General features: G+C 31.2%; 3 protein-coding genes across 8 annotated transcripts; 2 read left to right on the plus strand and 1 right to left on the minus strand.

The window, feature by feature from the left end:
- Positions 1 to 1,807: 1,807 nt before the first annotated feature.
- Positions 1,808 to 4,788, plus strand: LOC123709462 (RNA-binding protein with serine-rich domain 1-A-like). Of its 5 annotated transcripts, none has more exons than XR_006753731.1 (8): positions 1,819 to 1,923; positions 1,998 to 2,105; positions 2,469 to 2,606; positions 2,889 to 3,029; positions 3,440 to 3,681; positions 3,898 to 4,015; positions 4,199 to 4,526; positions 4,725 to 4,788. XR_006753731.1 is itself a non-coding variant. In XM_045660845.1 (7 exons), coding segments are annotated over exons 1-7 (870 nt in total). In that variant the 5' UTR covers positions 1,808 to 1,921; the 3' UTR covers positions 4,320 to 4,698. The 5 variants fall into 5 exon arrangements, 3 of the variants coding, with proteins under 3 accessions (XP_045516801.1, XP_045516803.1, XP_045516802.1); XR_006753732.1 differs by lacking the exon at positions 4,725 to 4,788 and adding an exon at positions 4,615 to 4,698; XM_045660845.1 differs by lacking the exon at positions 4,725 to 4,788 and having other exon boundaries at positions 1,808 to 1,923; positions 4,199 to 4,698.
- Position 4,789: 1 nt separating this feature from the next.
- LOC123709461 (cell cycle checkpoint protein RAD17) lies at positions 4,790 to 9,926 on the minus strand. Of its 2 annotated transcripts, XM_045660843.1 has the most exons (11): positions 9,804 to 9,926; positions 9,509 to 9,561; positions 9,323 to 9,433; positions 8,964 to 9,258; positions 8,463 to 8,628; positions 7,832 to 7,960; positions 7,299 to 7,480; positions 6,975 to 7,133; positions 6,516 to 6,709; positions 5,247 to 5,368; positions 4,790 to 4,947 (listed from the first exon to the last, which is right to left on the minus strand). In XM_045660843.1, the coding sequence occupies exons 1-11, from the start codon at positions 9,853 to 9,855 to the stop codon at positions 4,815 to 4,817; spliced, it is 1,596 nt and encodes a 531-aa protein (XP_045516799.1). In that variant the 5' UTR covers positions 9,856 to 9,926; the 3' UTR covers positions 4,790 to 4,814. The 2 variants fall into 2 exon arrangements, with proteins under 2 accessions (XP_045516799.1, XP_045516800.1); XM_045660844.1 differs by lacking the exon at positions 9,804 to 9,926 and having other exon boundaries at positions 9,509 to 9,697.
- A 48-nt stretch (positions 9,927 to 9,974) lies between these two features.
- On the plus strand, positions 9,975 to 13,453 carry LOC123709463 (NADH-quinone oxidoreductase subunit B 2-like). Its single transcript, XM_045660848.1, has 4 exons — positions 9,975 to 10,134; positions 10,213 to 10,522; positions 12,458 to 12,646; positions 13,166 to 13,453. The coding sequence occupies exons 2-4, from the start codon at positions 10,218 to 10,220 to the stop codon at positions 13,302 to 13,304; spliced, it is 633 nt and encodes a 210-aa protein (XP_045516804.1). The 5' UTR covers positions 9,975 to 10,134; positions 10,213 to 10,217; the 3' UTR covers positions 13,305 to 13,453.
- Positions 13,454 to 15,075: the final 1,622 nt, after the last annotated feature.

Genomic DNA, 15,075 nt, shown 5'->3' on the forward strand with positions numbered 1-15,075 from the left:
TGCCTTAGAAATATTGACTTGTGTTACGGAATATGGTCGCACGATTGCTTTATTTAAATTTTAAAATAAATTTACAGAGTTAAGCATCTACAATAAAGTGATTTTTTATATACTAAGTATTGTATATATGGAGAAGAATAACCCAATAACTGACTGCAACCATTTAGTTATGAAAACAAAATGTAATATGGCAATACTATAAGAACGCCGACTTAACCTAAATAGCATTTATTTGACAGCATAAAGGTATTTGCTTTCTTAAATGTGGATTATGATTTAATGTAGGCGGATAGACCACTTGTTTGCAAAGGGGTCACAGACGGGTGAGGAGGAAAGCTCCCGGCTGCGTTAATGTGACTGTCGTGTCTCGCAGCATGGCGCTTATAGCTCCACACACTAGGGTTATAATAAGAGTGATTACCCAACGTTTACGGAGAAAGCTAACGTATACTGTTTTTAAAATCATTAGAGGGTTATCAATTATATTTATAAAATTTGATTTATACAAAAAAATATTATTGAGTTTTATCAAAATGGCGAAGCCTTTTTGTTCCCGCACGGAAATGAAACCTGAGACTTCGTAAACAGTAGAAAATACTAACCAAAAAAATTAATTTGTTTATTACACCAAAAAGAAAAACGTTCGTATTATTTTTATAAAACCTAGTAAGGAGAGCCATTTCGTAAGTATTAAAAAAATCTATACAAATCCAACCATTAAAATTTGTCTGAAGTTTACCCGAGTAGGAGTTGTCTACCAAAAATAAAAATAAAAACTATTTAGGTTTATTTCATTTATAGATTTGATGATATAGGTGAGAAAACAGAAGCTATACTTTAGAAATACAATTAAAAAGAAGTATTGAATACAAATGTAAAAAAGGTATACACCAATTAACTAATAAACGATATCCCTACAAGCTTTAAAAAAAATAGTGTAAAGATAGTGAGAAGTACGTATATAGTGACATAAAAGAAGTTGTCTATGTACTTGTTATAAAAATAGAAGAGATAAAAATGTCTTGTAGTAAAGTTTTGTATTTTGTGAAATAGTAAAAATGTGTTTCAACTTTAATATAAAACAAACTTAAATTCTGATCTATCTCCCTTATCAACATATTAAAACTTTACAGATAGTAACAAGCTTAGGCAGCGATATTTTGTAACAAATCTATGGTTAACATATAAACATTTTTGTATGTCCAATCCTCTATTTGGGCTTAGTTAGAATATTTTGCTTTGTGACGGACTAACGAAAAATCTTTATTCATATTTTGAATTAAATTTACGTTAATTTGATAAAAAAAATATTGTTAACTGCTACCGTACTGTTAAGGTTTTTAGTAAATTAAATCAAGACATCGCACAATAATCAAATTTTAGTAAAACAGTATGCATACATTGGTCCGTTACGTCACTATATTAAAAAAAAAAAACTATGCGGTTATTACTACATAATATAACTTAAATCTAATAATAGTAACACTATCTAATCTAATCTTTCAAATAATATATGAAATATTTTTTAATTCAATGCAATTTGCCTAATTTAGCCCATTACGTCATTGTTTTATTTTGCAATGTAAACTTAAATATTATGATCTTCTACGGTACGGGCACAAAGTTAGAGGACAGGGCGAATTTGCCCTAAGCAAAAAAAAACTAACTATGCCCATTTGCTTTGGTTGTCTTGCTATTCATTCACAACATATTATTTCCATTTGAATTTTACATAATTCAAAAGTATTGTGTGAGAGTTATGAGAAAGGTCATAGAATAAATATAATATACTCTATGGTCGTAGAACGTAGACTTTAGTCAAATGAAAATGGCGGACTATGATCAATCATCAAAGTGAAGCCGTAAAACGGATGCGTTTATAGAATAACAATTATTATTTTTATTGTTGGTTCTTTCGAAAATGTAAGTTAAATATACGTTAGTAGTTGTTTTTAAAAGCGTCATAATATATTCAATCCTTTATTATTTCTTTGCAGGGCGCGAAACAAATCTCCATCTGTGGTTTCCGATAAAGATAAAAAGAAACCCAAAGAAAAGAAGAAAAAAGGAGAATCTGGCTCTAGCAGTAGTGATAGCAGTGGAAGGTAATGCTTTGTGTCAGCCGTAGCGACTTGTGAAACCAAATTCATTTTGGTAGAGGTTATGTTCAGTTTGTTTATGACCAAATAATTTATTTAAACTGTTAGTATGAAATGAGTAGTCGCCTTTTCTTAAAAAAATATTTAAAAACGAGAGGAGAATACCTAAGTGAAACAAAAAATGTTTCCTTTAACCCTAAATAACACTAATAAATTATATTATCATTCTAAATACAATTGGTATAATGGTATCTGCTTAAAGTTCACTTTAAAAGTTATAATAATAAACATGCTCCCCAACAAATCTTTCTTTCCAATTCTTTAGTAATTGACTGTTGACAATTTGTATTTATCTGATATTTATTGTAGTTCATCTGACAGCAGTTCATCAAGATCCTCATCAAGGTCATCATCAAGCAGCTCTGGCAGTTCATCCCGTTCCTCGTCAAGTTCTAGCTCCTCTAGTAGCAGCAGTGGTGCAAATGATAGATCTAGGCCTAAGAAGAAGTATGTCATTTTTTTTATATATTGCATTTATCGCTTGGTATTTATTATGAACTCTTGTGATACTAAATGGATAATACAACATCTTTGTCTATTGTTTATAGTTAAACTTATTTAACTTTAAATATTATTTCTACAGTTTTAAAACCATTATTTAACCTATTTTAATTTAATATTAAATAAAGATGTATTTGACATGACTAAATAATATAGTGTTATGAATGAATGTATACATGAGTAACATTTCCACGAAATTTATATGAACCTTCTTTAATTACTCATTAGAATTTCACCCCATAAGAGTCCAGCAAAGGATCGCCGTGACTCCAATAGGGAAAAACTTAGGGAGAGATCACCATTAGATAAGAAGAAAGTGATTATACCATCAGCTACAGACAAGGCAAAACTAAGAGATAAACATGAAAGGTATTTCAAGTTATGATTAAACATAAAAATACTATATATGGTATAAAGGTTTTTCTATATTTTTCCCTATCATCATCATCATCATGATGAATCATCAATCATTTTTCCCAATGCTTGAAGATGTACTTTAAATTATTTTCCTCTAATGGATATTTAGGTAATGCACTAGACTACACTTAAATACAATTTGATACCTTTATTACTGGATATTTTTATATATGCTGTCCATATGCAATTGCTTCATTTTGAATTTTATTATATATTGAAGTTTGCTGAGTATTACATGTAGACTGAATATATCAGGTATATATTAGCCTCCTGCTTGTTTGCCCCCTGTTCTATATTAAAAACAGTTTCATTAAGCAAATTCTTATCAGCCTGTTAAATGTTAATAGCCTACTCTTCTTCAGATCACCAGCACGCAAGAAGCGTGAGCGTTCTCCTGCACCTCGACCGACTCGTATACACATTGGTCGGCTCACACTAAATGTCAATCGTGAGCACATTCAGGAGATATTCTCTACATATGGAACAGTGAAAGCTGTAGAGTTCCCAATGGACCGACTGCATCCTTACAACGGCAGGGGTTATGCATATGTGGAGTTCAGCAATCCGGATGAAGCAGAAAATGCTATGAAGCATATGGATGGAGGTTTGAAAATCTATTTGATTACTAGAAAACATTTTGATAGATGTCATAAGATAAATCAATTTTATGACTTATTTTGTATATTGGTGGAATTGGACCATCCAAATCATTCCATAAATCGTTATGGATTAGAAATGTTTCAATAATGTTAAAATACTTTGTATCAACGTTTAATAAAGACGGCTCCTTTAAAAAAATTAAATGAATCAATGTTTGCAGGTCAGGTCGACGGTCAGGAGATAACTGCAGCGCCGGTGTTGATCCCGACCCGTCCTCGCCGGCCATCACCTCGCCCGCCCCCGAGACACCCGCCGCCGCGACGTCACTCGCCACCTAGGTATACTATTTTATTTCTCTGTACAATATAGTATAGTCTCAATAATTAGCTTAAAGAAAACAAAATGCACCAGTGGTGCTAGATCCTCCTAGGTCTTGGTCTCAGATCTGTATCTGTTTTGCTAATACGCAAGTAGATGATTGAGAAGATGATGAATAATATTTGTGTTAAATGTAATTCCAGATACCGGCGTCGCAGTCCGGTTCGCCGTCGCTCCCCTCCCCGTCGCCGCCGCACGCGCTCCCGCTCACCTCGAGCTCAGCGACGACGACGCTCCAGGTCCTCTTCCTCTTCCGACCGTTAAACACAGACAAAACACTCAAACACAAGTCTTCACACCTACAACACAATCCCTTCAAAAACACACCTACACACTACACACAGCCTAAAAGTAAAAAAAGAAAAAATAATGACCCTATCATTTTATATGTTCACACAAATATTGACATTAATTTGTACAGTTTCCCATACTAAATACATTTAAATCAGTGAAACACTCCAGTCTTCTCAGGTGAGTTCATGTAAAGTCTTTAGTGGGCAGGTAAGTATAAATTTATTTGAAAGCTGTCATATTAACATAAATTAATTTTCCTCATAAGCTTGCAAAATGGAAACATCGCGAGTGACCGTGATTGACGTATAGTGGAGTGCTATGTAATGTAATTGTATTAAACATATAAAATGAATGGGGTTTTCTTTTCCTTCCCAGATCCCAAGATCATGCTACAAATTCCAAGTAGTTGAAACTTTGTTTGCAATAAAAATATTTTGTACTATGTGGTTTTATTGACCGCTTTAATTAATCCGAAATATCTAAAAGAAGATCTTCAGCAATATTGCCAATTATTTTGCAGTAGGTCAAGTAGTCCGTCACTAGTACTTTGCCTTTGTACAAATAGTCTTTGTCGAGTTGCGGCATTTCTTGTAGAGTCCTGAAAGAATTAATATATTCTAGTATGTATAATATAAATTCTTGTATCTTGGAAAATATTAAAACTATTAATACTTACTACAGGACACTCATTTATTAGCTTGTTATTATATTTATGTACTTGAAATAAACAATTCATTTCATTTCCTAAAATTTATTTCTCTGTTATGAAATTAAAGAGAGATACATATTACACACCCACTTCAGTGTTTATAACAGTAAAGTGGTTCATACAAGTAAGCGCGAGAAAAGACATTACGAGACACGAAATAAATGTAATAAACTCAGATTAATACTTACGGATATTGTACTCTCATGTTTTTGGGACCACGCACAGGATTCCAAGCCGATACAGGAGCTTTGTTTGCCAACATTAAACCAGCTACAGCTGTATATAAGCCATATTCTTGACATGTTTTCTCCTAAAATTAAAGAAGTAACTTAAAATAATAATTATACCTAGTCTAACCATAAATACTGAAACAAAGTTAAAAAAAAAGCAAGCACACTCTTTCCATTGGAAAATTCTTCACTGCCAATCGTACGGATTGTGTTAGCGACTCCAAATTATCATGTCATTTAGGGCAAACCGTACTCTCTAAAACTGACCATAAATTCAGCTGATTAAGATCGGGACTAAACGACTGCCAGTCTTCAGCTCTGATGAAGTCCGAACGCTCGTTTCCAACCAAGACTACGTAGACTGACATTTATGACCCGGCGCCGAGTCTTGCTGGAAGGACCATTCTTGGTTATTGAACATGGTGTTGTTAAGGGGCTTCACTACCTTCTCAAAAATGGTGGTTTTGATACCTTTTTCATGAAAGTATGGCTCAGTCACACCTTCATAGCTAATACCCCACCAAACCATCACTGAAGTCGGATTGTGCCCACGTTGCATTCTGTCGCTAATTGCAAAGCTTCCTTAGAGCTTTGAGCATAAATACAGTCATATTGTTTGTTTAAATGTTGCTCAAGTGTAACAAATTTCTCATCCGTAAACAGAATTTTTCTGTTACAAACAGAGGAGATCTCGCTGTACCTACTAATAGCCCGGTACACAAACGTTTTACTAATACCAAGTATACAGAGAGTTAACAATTGCATTTGGCTCCATACCTACTTTGTGTAATGCAATCACAGCTATTGGGTTCTCTTTATCACCACACTCCATTTTAATATCGCAAAAAATATTGTACTATGTATTGGCGCCAAAATGAGAAAATGCAATGAACAATTATATAAAAATGCCAGATTCCAAATTCAAATGTAATTTTATGTTTATTTTTAATTGTAACTGTATTTATGGCCAGGCTAAGTAGTAGTGATAAAGTTTAAATAATTGGTTGAAATGTGTAGTGAAAAAGTCAAGTCAAAATAGAGGCATTTATATATATGTACATTCAAATCATTCATACTTACATAACTTATTTATTACACAAATTTGATATGATTTTCAATTTAATGAAATTAATGACTTTAGAATTACTTGGAAATAATGTTATTAATTGTCACTAAATAATATTAATATTTAAATAAATAACATAATGGTAAGTATAATTGACCTACCCTCCATTCTCCTAACATGAAGTCGCCATCACTTAGAGCTGATGCTGCTTTATCCACATCATTAGGGCATGAGAAGTGGGCTAAGTAATTTTCTTCTAAAAACGCAATAAATGAACTTGGGTGGCTAATGAATTGTTCTATTACATCTTTTGGTGAATGTGTTAAATTTGTACAACCATTGTCTGAGGGTACAACTGAAAAACCAATATCATATCTAGTTATAAATTTAAATACTTGAAAATAGCAGTAGGGGCACACTTGGTGGGTAATAACTTATAGTTTAATAGTAGGTACCTAGGTTAAAATAGAGTACTTGCAATTTTACATATTTAAACTTTAATGTAAGTTAATTAATTAATATTCTTTAATACTGTATTATTAACATTAAATAATACTTCCTGCAAAAATACTATATATTTGGAAAGGAAAAGACTATATACAAAGTAGTACATTATGTACCTTTAGGATTTAAAACTCTCCCAACTCCATGTAAAATACTGACAGTTTGATCCTTTCCCAGTGACATGAATTTACTTGATGAATTTTTTTTCCTTTTAACACCTTTACTTTTTACTTCCTTCTCTTGAATTATACTTGTCTCTAAATTTATTGTAGAACCTAAAAAGGTATCAGTACAACATGAACCATCAGTATGAGCATATCATATTTACTTAAAACTATTTTAAGCTAAAATTTTAACCCAAAATTAACTTTTTTTTTTATTATAGAATTATCATTTTGATATAATATGGTTAACATACAATGTATAAAATCGGATGCTACCTTTTAATGATGCAAAATGAAGATTTAAAATCGCAGATCTGACATCACCTCCTGATGAATGCACTACTGAATCCACTACAGATGGGCTAGGTATATTGTACATAGTGGTGTATTTCTTACTAATAATATCAACTGTCCGTTTTAAAGCTGACTTCAAACCCGTAACGGATATGCTATTAAACCTGAAAATTTTACTAACTTTAGTGTCAATGTTATATTTATAAAAACGCTAGTTTTGTTGCTCTATTCAAAAACTTGTACAATTGATAAATTAACATTGATTAAGTCAAGGTAGGTTTTACAATCTCTCAACGGAACAATCTGCAGTTATTTTTAAGTTCCTGTATTGTATATATTATACAAATTTTTTGTACCCCTTAACTCAAATAATAGTTATATTATTATAGCCCCCCTGGATCACTAACTATAGATATTTAGATTTTGCATATTAAAATGCTGGGCGCTTATAAACCTGGAAAAAGCTGTAAAATGTCCAGACACTTAATTGTTCATAAATATTTTTTTACACTTACATAATATGATTAATATTAAACTGATCTTTTATTGTCGGAGTAAAAAGGTGAAGTGCTGTATTCTTATTGTCACTGTGAGTTTCCGAACATATAAAAACTAATGGACTTTTTGCTCTTTGCTTGTACTGTCTGAAAATATCATTGTAAAATACATTCTATCATAAAAATCAACATAAGAATCTGTATAGTTGAAAAAATATCTTAATCAAAATAAATCATATTTAAAAAAAATACATATTCAACTTAGGCTTAAAGCTGACTTAGGAAAATCATCATTCACATCTGATAATAGAATTTGTAAATGATAATTTATGAGATCTGAATTCTGATTCTGGTCTGAAAATCAATAAGCAATAACAAGCTAAGAAACTTAAGACAGGATTAATTTTCTAACCATATTCATAAAATATCATATATTGGTAAGTAAATTATAATGGCCTTAAGCAAGTATCTTTGGTTGAAGATGTGAGTAGAATTTATTTATTAACAATGCTTTTTCTTTTCTAATATATTTCTAATATATATATATATATATATATATAAAACTCTTTAAAATTCTCATGAATTTGTAATGTATTAAGTTTACTGTGCACTAACTAGGATGTAGGAGTAATGAATTAATTATTCTTACTTCAAAATATCTGTGAAATCTGCTGGTGTTCTTAGGAATGTATTTGGAAAATCTTCTACGAGTACCAATTTTTTACTGTTATTATCCAAAAGAGATGTAAAATTTGCTGCATTTATTATGAAATCTAAAAATTTTTTTGTTTGAGATTCTTTATAATGATAGTCACCTGAAAATATTACATTACATAAATGTTATCGTCTATCTATTCTAATAATAAAAAATCTCTTCTGTAATATAATAATTAAATAAATTCTAGTTCATATTATAATAACTATTTACTATGGATAGCATGGAGGAGCATAGAAAGTTAACCTCTTTCAGTCACATTACTTAGAAGTGGCATTGAATTTTTATAAAAAATATTCATGAGTAAGGCTATTAAACTAAAGTAGTTATCAGTTTTTACATCATTCATTGTAAACATGATTTGGCAGAAGGAAGTGATAGGTTGATATAGTTTTTATAAATAAGGAAATTCATACAAGAAGTATTAATAGTTACCATATTCAGAAGGAATTTCTATATCAACAGGAGTTATCCATTCTGTTACTTTAATATCATGTGAAACTGCTAATGTATAAATAGTTGCAGTTTTACCGCACCCTACTGGTCCTGAGAGTAATAAGATATTACTATTGCTTCCGCTTAAACATGAACATTTTAACCACTCTTCTACTTCTTGTACTTTCTTATTATGAACAGCTAAGTCTTCTATGTTTACTGGATCAAAATTTTTCATCCAATTTTTATTGTTTACATTATGCAGCGTTACATTAATATTCTGCTTAAGTGGAATCTTAAAAAAAATAAAGGTATAAAAAAAATATAATTATATGAACTGTTGTTTGTAATGTACAAACCTCTTTATCGTAATTGTTTGTCTCTCTGGGCTTATTTATACTGTTCCCTTTCTTTTTCTTTGGAGGATCTGGTTCCTCAAACTCAAACATGGGCTTAAACCATTTCCTTCCCTAAAATCATAATTGATATTTATATTTTCTGAAGTTTAATTTAAATACAATCAAGTTTAAAATAAACTGGTTTACCTTCTGTGTTCCCATTATTCTGTGAGCGTGTATATCATAAAATAACACATTAACCGAGAAATAAGTTTTATAACTTTAAATATCTAAGACCCGTAGCGGACGGTAAAAAAATAAAATTCTGCTTTGTTTTGAAAATAAAATTGACTTTCGACTTTTTTTTTGTTGAGTTTATGGCCTGGTATCTAGACCTTTGGGCCATGACGTTCGACGGATTTCTTAAAATTACAGATCATTGTGTCCATAACGCACATCCATTGGAGGTAACAGGTTCAGTGGTAACTACAGATTACAGTAAGTGTTAAAAGAAACATACGTATTGAAAGTTTTGCTATTTGATTAATTCTCATATTTATATCTTTTTTATTAAAAGCTAAAAAATATTGGTTTGTGATATGACGTATAGTCTTCTAGTATATAGCTATGGTATTATGACATTTGGGATCTGACAATTCACAATCGCTAATTTAAAATGTATCAACTTCAATGTTTTTTGAAAGCTACGTTTTGCAAGTGCGCGTAGTTACGTAAAATACTTTAATATTTATAATAATTGTTTTAAGAAAAATAATAGCACCACTTGCGTGGTGAGATTTTTTATTTTTAAGGAAATATTACATTATAATTAGGTAAGTGTTTCAGAGCATATGAATAGGTCTTATAAAAATATAACATAAGACCCTAACATGGTTATTGCGTTCTTTCAGGAAATATGCAGGCAATAAAAGCATTAGGAGCTGTAGCTCCTTCTAATCTTCTCTCTGCATTAAGGAAAGGTGCTTTAACACCTATAACAGATCAAGTGCGGCAAACTCACTTGCCAGCACCAGATACATCTGAGAAAAGACCATACTCACCTTTTCAAAAAACAACAAATATGGCAGAGTATGCTGTTGCTCGTCTTGATGATTTGCTTAACTGGGGAAGGAAAGGTTCAATATGGCCTATGACTTTTGGTTTGGCATGTTGTGCTGTAGAGATGATGCATATTGCTGCTCCAAGATACGATATGGACAGGTAGGTCACTCTTTACTTATAAATTGAAATGCAATTACTTATAGGTGACATTTATTATTATTCCATTATCACATCATTACAAATAAAATTATTTACAGTCCCTTACTAAAATATTCCTATATATCTATATTTTAACTGCCTTGTAGTCCATACTTTGGCTTGATGTTCCTCACTTAAACTCCAACTACTCAAAATTCTCACCTTTGTATTGCAGAGCTCAGGATTACTACATGCATCATACCATTGAAATATTAAAAATATTCATTGCGCTATAGATCCTGAGCACATCCCTCTTATAAACACCAACATATCTACATTTATTGTATTTAAGTTTTATAAATGTTTAGAATATTATGTATGAATGATTTTAGTCAACTTAGCTGTCACTGTCCTGTATTTTTGAAATTCCCTTTTGAAATTTTTTTTCTAATTACGGAGGTCTGTCCAGTGAATATGTATGTTTAATTGATTTGAAACCAGCTTCTTGAATGGCAGCTATCACAACTCTGAACTTCTTATTGGCACTGGGGTTATCTTGGTGACCCTAAACAACTTTGGCCAACATTTACAACACCTATCTCGCTTGTGTATTTCGTCCAGCAACTTGGTTATGTGTACTGATGATTGCTGCCTTCTCTGCCAACCCAGGTTCTTGCCTTAAATTTTCTCAGAGTTGATGATGACTGTTGTTTCGTTTAAGGGTCAAAATAGTGACCTTTTGTCCATATATTACTATAAATCTGACAATATTTTTTTTAGAACAGGGGCAGGAGGCTCATCTGATGTTAAGTTATACCACCACCCATGGACACTCTCAATGCCAGAGGGCTCGCGAGTACATTGCCGGCCTTTTCAGAATTGGTACACTCTTTTCTTGAAGGACCTTAAGTAGAATTGGTTCGGAAATACTTCAGTGGGCAGTTGGTTCCACATAGTGATGGTGCGCAGCAAAAACTGCCTTAAAAACCGCTCATTGTTGAATATGGCCAAGCCTCACCTGTGGGTGGGAGCACAAACTTGGCACATGGTACTCCATGTGAGGCCAAATTTGTGCTTTATGCAGTTACAAGTGATGGCCCGTAGTGAAGTCCCGTCTTACCTTGCTGAGCACACCAAGCTTTTTGGAGGCTAATTTAGCCTTTCCCTCCAATTGGCTGTTAAACTGAATGTTGTTCCATATGTCAACGCCAAGTTTTCAGATTGTGGCTGTGGCTGTAAGAAGAGTGTCTGAATAGATTTAGTCTACCCCAGTCCTGGAATGTAGTGGTACATTCCTTTCAAGTCTTGATTTACCAGCTCCGTGGTGAAAATTTTCATGAGAGGATTTTATTATCAACAAGTTCTGTATTCTTCTCAAAATAAAAAAGAACTTTTGTGTTTATCTAATGTCTGAGCTATGCCTGCTATTTTATTTTCAAGGAAAATGTATACCATTATCACTATTTATATTGAACAGCCTTCATGCTGTTGTAATAGTCATTGTTAATAATATCCTTGTTTAATATTACCTATAAAAGAGGAGATCTGTGTGAAAATGTATATTTCTTAACATATATGTACATATTTTTTGGTAATTTTTGTTATTTCAGCTAATCAGAATACTGGCCAAAATTTTGTGTAATTTTGTTTCATTGCCATGTCAATTTATTTATGCTGTTACTGTAGAATTCATCAAAAGCTAATGTTTCAACTAAATAATATACGGCTTTCAAATAAAATTTAATTGAATTTCAAATTGTGAGCCAATTCATAGGTTAAAATGCTGGTTATAGAATCTCCAATTATATATATATATATTTAAAAATTAATGAACATTATTAAGCACTCTCATTTTAGATAAATTGCTTTAGGATGTAAGACGATGATATTAGTATACTTATTATTATTAGATACTAAGAGTGTTAGTTTTAGTTCATCAAATAATATACTTTTCAGATATGGAGTTGTATTTCGAGCTTCCCCAAGACAAGCTGATGTTATGATAGTGGCTGGGACACTGACAAATAAAATGGCTCCAGCTCTAAGAAAAGTATATGATCAGATGCCTGATCCAAGATGGGTGATTTCTATGGGCAGCTGTGCTAATGGTGGTGGATACTATCATTACTCTTACTCAGTTGTAAGGTAAACTATGTCATATCATTATTAATTAAAAATTTACTCATTATGTTAACTCAGTAAATTTAAATCAATAAATTAATATAAACGAATAAAGTCTTGCCTGTCAAAAGGAAACAAAAAGCTAGGTTCAGGCTATTTTATAGTTTGTAAAATGTTACTAAATAACAGAATTTCGTTTCCAATGGTTTAACATAATTTGAAATACAGAGATTATAATACACATAGAATGCATGTTTCGAGACATTTATGATTATCATCTGAAATCAATGAATTGGTTATAAAGATATAACATCTGGCATCCAAAAAAAAAACAGGACATACACTGTTATCTAATACACACAATTCATAAAATTTGGGTTTTTCAAGTTAATATTAATTAAACATTGTTTTATCAACAAAACTTTGTTGCCAGTCATCATCATATTTTCTATGCCAGAAGATATATAAGGGTATATCTTGAAGACTCAAGATGTAGCACATATATGTGACTATAAGTAGTACAAGTTAAGAAAATTATTTCAGAGGCTGTGACCGAATTGTCCCAGTAGATATCTATGTGCCTGGTTGCCCTCCTACCGCTGAAGCTTTGCTGTATGGTGTACTACAGTTGCAAAAGAAAGTCAAGAGAATGAAGACAGTTCAAATATGGTACAGAAACTAAAAATCCATAACAATGTAATCTATGATAATTAAAAGTAAATAGAAATCATTTAAATAGACATGTTTATCAATTGTTATCTTCCTTGAATTATTTTGAATTTTTTGTTATGTACAGTAAAATTTAAGCATTAAAAGATGTAGTTGTGTGAACTGTATTTTTTTATAGCCATTGTAGTTATGGAGTTTACTGGTCACAAACCGAAGCAAACAATTTTGCATGGTCCTATTCTTTTTGTAAAAATTGATACAACCCTGAAAATTAAGACTGTTAAGTCTCTTCTCACAAACATAATAACAAAGAGCATCTTCATAAAGAATAGATATCTAAAGACTACTTTGGATACTACTTATTTAAAATGTTTTTATACCTTATTACGAAAATTACCTCAGAAAAATTAGTTATTGAAGCACTGGTATAAAAATGTCCAGATATTTAACATTCAATATTGCTTAATTATTTTTATTATTAACAAATTTATTCAATATTAACTATATGTTGTGGTCAATTTGATAGTATCAAATCTAAGACATACATTTGATATATTTAACTTTTTTAATTTTATATAAAGGTAGGTATGGTCTCAAGGTTCTAAATGTCAGATATGAGTAGCTAAAACGATTCTTTAATAAACAACTCGTTTACTTGAATCATCAAATATAATTCAGAACATACAATATTTAGGACATCTGACTAGAATAGGAAAAATACAAAAACTCGGATTGGTATAAAAATCAAAAGTTTTAATGGTATTTTCTGAATCGCACCAAGCTTTCATTTACTTTTTAGTATACAGAATGATTTTTGTATAAACTATAATACATTTTTGATAAATAATATAACTGGAACACAATTTTAAGTGCCTTAACATTGTAATTTTGTCTGACCCAACATTCACAAAAAACATGGCACATGTTGGGTATAAAAACGGAAGCAACAACAAATTTAATATCGAAATGCTACTTGGAAATAAGTAAAGGAAGAATGCAACATGATAATTTATTATTATTGTAATATTATCTAACTGCAAATAGATACTACTCTGAAGTCAGACAAAACGCATTTTACAATATAATAATATCACATATTTTAAATGCAAAGAGTCAACTGCTATTATAACAGACATATTGCTTCTAAAGAATCACGGAAGAAATGAGTATATATCATAAATAAATAAAACCACCACTGGTACAATTGAAAAACCATTTGAGATTTTTAACGGAAGTAAAAATTAAACTCCCGATACAATAATAATTTATGGGATTTTTACTTTATTTGACGTTAAATAAACCGATTCTATATTTTAATTACTAATTTACAATCTAATATTTACATTTTATTTATAAGTATATATAAATATGTATAATTATATCGATAGCGATTCCGTTCACCGTATCTATTCTTCAAATAATGCGATTGAATGTATATTTAACTAATGATGGTGACACGTTAACAACTCGATAGATATCTCATGTAAATAAACAAGCGGAAGTTTACAGGGCGCTTCGAGATCTCGTCTTAGGCCGGCTGTCCACTGGCAACTGACATTGACTGACTGGTGACTTTGCAGTTCACCAATCATTTTTCATCATTGGTATTAAAAATTCAGTCCAAATATATTCATCATATACATTGGCTGTAAGTCATATACTATAGAGTATTTATTCTGCAGCATGAAACGTAACATGCTTAAATTTCAAGAAGTCTTGTTTTTTTTAAACATTGACAAGACCAAATTAGACTGGCTCGAGATACTCCTAAGAGCTTTATATGA

The sequence above is a fragment of the Pieris brassicae genome, chromosome 5 (genome assembly GCF_905147105.1).
Source record: "Pieris brassicae chromosome 5, ilPieBrab1.1, whole genome shotgun sequence".
In the NCBI taxonomy this organism is placed as follows: Eukaryota; Metazoa; Arthropoda; class Insecta; order Lepidoptera; family Pieridae; genus Pieris; species Pieris brassicae.

Coding starts and splice junctions, on each gene's coding strand:
- LOC123709462 (XM_045660845.1), top strand. Junction 2,106..2,468: donor AGTAGTGATAGCAGTGGAAG/GTAATGCTTTGT, acceptor TATTTATTGTAG/TTCATCTGACAGCAGTTCAT. Junction 4,016..4,198: donor CGACGTCACTCGCCACCTAG/GTATACTATTTT, acceptor ATGTAATTCCAG/ATACCGGCGTCGCAGTCCGG.
- LOC123709461 (XM_045660843.1), bottom strand. CDS start 9,855: ATGAGAATTAATCAAATAGCAAAACTTTCAATACGTATGTTTCTTTTA. Junction 7,961..8,462: donor GATTTCACAGATATTTTGAA/GTAAGAATAATT, acceptor TGATATTTTCAG/ACAGTACAAGCAAAGAGCAA. Junction 5,369..6,515: donor TCATGTTAGGAGAATGGAGG/GTAGGTCAATTA, acceptor CTTTAATTTTAG/GAGAAAACATGTCAAGAATA.
- LOC123709463 (XM_045660848.1), top strand. CDS start 10,218: ATGCAGGCAATAAAAGCATTAGGAGCTGTAGCTCCTTCTAATCTTCTC. Junction 10,523..12,457: donor CCAAGATACGATATGGACAG/GTAGGTCACTCT, acceptor TATACTTTTCAG/ATATGGAGTTGTATTTCGAG. Junction 12,647..13,165: donor TACTCTTACTCAGTTGTAAG/GTAAACTATGTC, acceptor AAATTATTTCAG/AGGCTGTGACCGAATTGTCC.